Source organism: Phallusia mammillata, chromosome 5 (genome assembly GCF_965637545.1).
Source record: "Phallusia mammillata chromosome 5, kaPhaMamm4.hap1.1, whole genome shotgun sequence".
Classification (NCBI taxonomy): Eukaryota; Metazoa; Chordata; class Ascidiacea; order Phlebobranchia; family Ascidiidae; genus Phallusia; species Phallusia mammillata.
This window is the reverse complement of record NC_137256.1, coordinates 21,186,679-21,192,678: the sequence shown is the minus strand read 5'-3', so window position 1 is coordinate 21,192,678 and position 6,000 is coordinate 21,186,679. Positions and strand designations below refer to the sequence as shown.

Genomic DNA, 6,000 nt, shown 5'->3' with positions numbered 1-6,000 from the left:
AAACAATAGCATACTTTTCCTAAACAATGTAACTTGTATAGGAATTTGTGGTACTACATGCTTTTTGAGATGTGGGAAATAAAACATGGCTGTAGAACAAATCTAACAATGTTGATGCACATTTCTAAAACCACTTCGTTCATAACACACACACCACGTATTGACACAGTAAACATAGACATAACGTAACACAAACCATTGTGGATAAGCCTGCATTTAATTGTCTTTTGTTTTTCAGGAAGGTATGGAGGACTTAATCATCAGTTCCTTGTTTTCATAAATTTTATTGGATGTATATGTTTCGGTATAATGTGGATAGATGTGCTTGTCAGCTAGTTCAGTCTACTGGTAGCCATGGGGCGTTTATTGCAGATATATAAGTATGGTAGGTCCCAAAGAAACATATTTTCTTTTCAAATTTATTGTTATCTGTTTTTAAAGCAACGCATAATTGAAATAGATAAACATTTATTACAAGAAAAAACTAGTACAGACAAAAGAGCAAAAAAGAATGAAGGTGATTTTGATCATCGCACTAATGGTCGGAATAACGCAAGCCAATGGTGGATCTGACACCACATTAGACTGCGCTTCTGCACATGTTGAAATACAGTAAGCTACCCTACATTCTGTTCATAACACAGGTTTCTTCTAGCACTCAGTTACAACTGTTTCAAATTTGCATGTGCCAAAGTTTGCAACAATAAGAATCAACGCATTTATGTCGTTACAAAAAGCACAAAAGTCCTTGTTGTCTCACAATAGATACCAATAGACCTGTAATTTAAGGTTGAGTGCAATATTTTTCAGGGGGGTGGCTACTCGATTCGATGATTTCATGCAGAAAGTGTTACCGATCACAATGCATTTAATTATAAGTTATTTTCTATGCTTCACGTTTTACTTTTCTTTGTTGGCAGATTCAAGGAGACCTTTTTAGACGGATTGGTCGGCTTGCCAGTAAGAACGGTTTTCTTTCTGAAGCCCACAGACGATTTGGACGCAATTCTGAGCCAGAATACAGCAGTTACCTCTTGCAGCACCACTGACACCGGAGAATACCTAACGGCAACTTTTACTAATTTTCAAGACTGTGCATATGCTATCGTGGTAAGTAGAATTCGAGTGTCCAGAAGTATAGTATACGATAGGCCAGGGCTTCCCAAACTGGGGGTCGCGACCCCGGAAGGGGTCGCTTAACAAACTTGAGGGGTCGCAGAGAGCTGTACCAATTTGTGCAAAAAGTAATCAATACACTGGCGCAGAGTACGGGGTGTGAGGGTGCCGCACGCTCCCGGCCTTTATCTTTGTATAACGTCAAAATCGCATCTTTGTTCAAGTTACGTCGGTTTTGAAACGTTTTCAGCCAAGCGCAAACGCGCTGTAGTGACGCCATTGATCGAGCAGACGTCGGTTGAAACGCAACAATTGCAATTGTTTTGAAATACACAGGTATTTTAATGCAGCATAAACGTGACATATAGAGTTACAAACGTTTAAGCATTGTTTGGCGCAATAACTTTCTCTAATAAAAAATAGGCAATAAATTTACGACTTCTAAGCAGTGTTTAATATCCGTTTGCAAAGCACTGCAACGGCATAAACTTGGTTCAAGGTGAGCTCAGTTTAGGTGTCAACAATACATGATCTGAAACTTAAATTGCTATTAGTTTATTTTCCGCCCTAACAAATTACTTAGAACCTAAATCGTTGTGAAACTTGCCGACTCGGTAAATCGGGTAGAGCTACTAACACCATAACGCAAATGACAACCAAAGTCGATTAGGGGGCGTAAAAAGCTGATTTTTTTATTTAGCGGCTATAAATGGGTTGGTTTGGGAAATAAGTTTTTAAAATTTTTGCATTAGTAACTAATTTTTGGGGTTAGTTTTATTGAATTTTAAGTGCAAATACCTTACCCCGACCCTAATAGCCCTAACCGTGAGCTGTTTGGAGATATAACCAAATCGACTTTGGTTGTCATTTGCGTTATGGTGTTAGTAGCTCTACCGGTAAATCGTCCTTTACGAACGTGCGTATGTTCTCGACGCACAGCAAACGTTCAAACCACACGAAGAAATTGTGACAAGTGCCTATTTGCAAAACAATCTGTCAGAAACTAAGGCTAAAGCACGTAAAAGTTATCGGTGTTTGAACGTGTAAAGTAGTAGACTCCGAGTACCGGTAGGTTGTTTTTAGTTTTCGCTCGAATTCGGCGTTTCAATAAATACAACAAACGTTTTTTTCGCACTGTTTATCATGTTATCCGTGAAGGGTCGCGAAAAATTTAAACAGATTAAAAGGGGTCGCGATCAAAAAAGTTTGGGAAGCCCTGCGATAGGCTAATACTGAAAGACCTAAGAAAAACTTGAGGACACCTCATGGCGATGACTTACCTAGTAGTTTTATGCAAATAGCACCCAAGGAAAGAAGAACACGTAATGAATTGCACGACCTAATTACTGTGTTACAAAAGCCATTCTTTTTTAATACCTTAAGCTACTTTGGCATTGGTTCTGTGGTGTTTGTAGCAAAACAGTGGAATTATCAAATACACTTACCGAGGAGTGCTACTCACTGTACATAACAGTGCCGTTGGACGAGACACTCGCCGTTTTTTCAATTTTACATGCAGCTATGAAGATGCTTTCAACGTCACAAGCAGCGGAATTGGGTCATATACACCGTAAGTATAAGGGATAATGCGGCAAATATAGTTTTTTTAAAAGACGGCCCCGAGTTTAACCAGTTATTTACCATAAAAAATATTACCATACAGTGGGCCAAATTTCGGACGGTTTCAATCACTATCTTTGACTACACCAAAGTTCTGTTACAATGCATTATATAACACGTTGTTACACTTTACCAACACAAAAAGGGCTAGGTTACAGTGCATTTAGAAACTGAAGCATTGTAACAACTCTGACAGTAAAGCTCTGTTATTTGGATTGACCTCATAAATTATATTACAGGGATTTTTTCACTGGTGAAATGGAAGCGGTGACAATTAGGCCCAACGTATCTCTTTGGGTCGATGCCGGACACACTACTCCACTTCAAGCAGGCCAAGGAACCCCAACAGACACTACAATCTTTGTGACTATTTCGGCCGGAGGCTTCTTTCAAATCGAGGTCTCACTTTTTTATTTATAAGTTTGTTGCTGACTGTTGCTTTAACATTTCCAATTAAGTTAGTCTACGTCCTATAACCAGCAGTGTCAAGGTGATATAAATAATGAGTTCTTAACTTTATGTACGTGTTTTTTGGAGGGGGGGGGGGGGGGGGGAGTGGGTACACTGAACTGTACCAGGGAGTACCAGATACCGTACAAAATAAAGGTATGCAGGTCTACGACAGTTTTAAAGAATCGCGATGTCGTATATAAGACGAATCCTATATGAGAAATGCATGCTACAAATGGTTGTTTCGCCGTTTATAGGCCTACAAATACTTGACCAATACCAGCATTCACGTGCTTGTGTATTCAGTTTACACTTTTAACAGGTCTCCAGATGTGTCACAACTTTGGAAACGGGAATACTGGGATTTTCCGATCGTTCCTCTATTTATTTTATAGATAACGGTGCTGCAGTAGAAGGTAGTGTGACAATAGGCAACCTCATAGCAACTACTGCTGACTTTTCCTTCAGTCCAGTTGTAAACAATTTCGACGATAAAAACATCACTCTGATATGCGAAGTAGAAGTATGTGATTTGATTGATTCCCCTACTGGATGCTCGGTAATTAAGCTCGTTATTTTTTAGTCACCAATGAAACAACACAAAATATAATTTACACAACTATGTTGTTCCTAGAAACGGCGTAAACGAGAAGCGGATGAGAGCGGTACAAATCAACATTACATTGTGTCAGCCTCCTTCCTTGTTGTACCATCCAGTGAGGCCCCCCAGCAGGAAAAACCAGTGGCTGATGTGTCAAGCGACCTAGACGTACCTGAGCAAAACCCCGATACGAAAATATCTACAAGCACCACTGAACCAACTACGACCACTCGAGAACCATCTGCAACCACTTCTGAACCATCTTCAACCAGCTCTGAACCATCTACAACCACAAGCACAGTTGAGCAGAGAACACCAACTAACCGTAAACGACACAAAGTCCCTCAACACCAATACCAGCATCCACGTGCTGGTCCATTTTCACTGGTTGCAAATGGTCGTAAAGATGAAACCAGCAAGCATGATCAAGAGGCTTCCCAGAGCGTTTTGGAATACATGAAGAAGGCAGATGTGTTGTTCTACTTGGCTATCGCGTTCATGGCCATAATGGTTGTTGCGTTAATGGTGGCGATGTACAAAAAATGTGTGAGGAGTAGCAAAATTGCTCATATAGGAGGTCAAGAATGGAACAAAAATTAATGTGAAAATGGATGTAGCCTAACCTTACCCGTAAAATCAAATGTACATGTCAATTTGTTGTTTTTGCGCTGTGGTTAAACGTACGTAACCGGAATAAAATGACTTTTGCCTGACACCTGCAAGATTGTTTGTTTGACCTCTTGCATATATTAACAATCAGCCATAGTCGCCAAACATTTGAGCTTGAAAGTTTTCAACTGGCCATTGAAATCGAAAAATTAACGAAGTGCTATATTCGCCTGAATTCAGTATGCTCTAATTCTATTTAATACCAAGTTTCAGTTTGATCTATTTAACATAAAAATCCACATTATTAATATTCGTTTTTGCCATCTTCACGTCGTTTATACATCGCTCGAAAATTTCGCGAGAACGCAAAAATAATACCATACATTGACTTTAAAAGAAGCGTGATCACAAACATAACAAATTAAATCAGTAAATCGCTGGTTTTTTTTGTATTATCATCAAATTGACAGAAAACGTAAATCACGGCTTACTTAAACTTAACACTCATTCGCGACTTTGCCCTAGCGTTAAACCTTGTGTTTTTGTAAGCCTACATCAATTGCAGTGATAGTTAGGTGGTTGAACTTGCATCGTGTCAAAACAATCGCCATTCCCGACAGATGTTGCGTGTCAATGGGCTTAAACTTGACTGTACAGGTAAACGCTTAATAGTCTTCATTGTTGCGTTTAAACCAACATGTTAGTTTACAACAAACTATAATCGAAAAGGCTAACTAGAAACGTTACAGGGCCCTGTAAACCATAAGCGTAGCTGATGAAGGATAATTTGTTTGTGTATTTTTATTACTAAATGCACAAACAATATTTCTGTGAATATTGTTAGTTGTTGTTTTTTAATTTACCGTTGTCCTCCATCTGTTAGTATTATTTTAGCGTATTTTCAAGCGCTAGGTTTTCGCAGCTGTGTCCTGTGTTTGTCGTGTCATTGTACCGTCATAAGTTACTATGCTTGTCGCGTTCGCGTACTATGCAAGTGCACGTGAACAAAATAAAATACGATAAAAAAATTTATAATTTTGTTTGTGTTCTCTAACAGCACGATGAAGGTATTGTTCAGCTTTATTTTTTGGCAAGGATTTTTTGCGATATTTGACTTAAAATTTTTTTTGATGGTTCGTGTTTTGATTTTGAAATTTTAACATTACAAACGATCAAGCAAAAATGTTATAGTTAAAACATCAAGCAAAAATGTTATATCTGTTTAGGTTTCAGCTTACATAATAAGCTTACTAGATTTCTAAAACTTCCTTTATTAATCTGCTGGCACTTTTATTAAATGTTTACACTCGCAAATAATTTCTGTGTCAGGTTAATAGACAAAAAATACAAAAATGACATCATCTGTTGTACATTTAACTTGCAGAAAAGTTGACGAAAAAGATCTTCCTGAGGTCATCAAATTTATTGAGAAGTATTACGCACCAAGAGCTATGCTGGCACAAATATTCAAAGTTGATGTACAATTTAATATCTCTTTTTAATTTTGATGAACAGCCAATGGGAAGTTTTTGGGGCTTTGAGTTTAAGTTTTTGCGGTTTCACGCATTGATGACGTCACATAAAATGACGTCATACTTTACGTC

The 6,000-nt window shown here is 38.3% G+C and overlaps 1 protein-coding gene across 1 annotated transcript; it reads left to right on the top strand.

The window, feature by feature from the left end:
- Positions 1–460: 460 nt before the first annotated feature.
- On the top strand, positions 461–4,481 carry LOC145229987 (uncharacterized). The gene is made up of 6 exons (XM_080095341.1): positions 461–612; positions 921–1,110; positions 2,532–2,686; positions 2,976–3,135; positions 3,509–3,745; positions 3,821–4,481. Exons 1-6 carry the CDS (start codon positions 512–514, stop codon positions 4,385–4,387), a joined length of 1,410 nt encoding a protein of 469 aa, XP_079951467.1. The 5' UTR covers positions 461–511; the 3' UTR covers positions 4,388–4,481.
- Positions 4,482–6,000: the final 1,519 nt, after the last annotated feature.

Coding starts and splice junctions, on each gene's coding strand:
- LOC145229987 (XM_080095341.1), top strand. CDS start 512: ATGAAGGTGATTTTGATCATCGCACTAATGGTCGGAATAACGCAAGCC. Junction 2,687..2,975: donor GGAATTGGGTCATATACACC/GTAAGTATAAGG, acceptor ATTATATTACAG/GGATTTTTTCACTGGTGAAA. Junction 3,746..3,820: donor ATTCCCCTACTGGATGCTCG/GTAATTAAGCTC, acceptor TGTTGTTCCTAG/AAACGGCGTAAACGAGAAGC.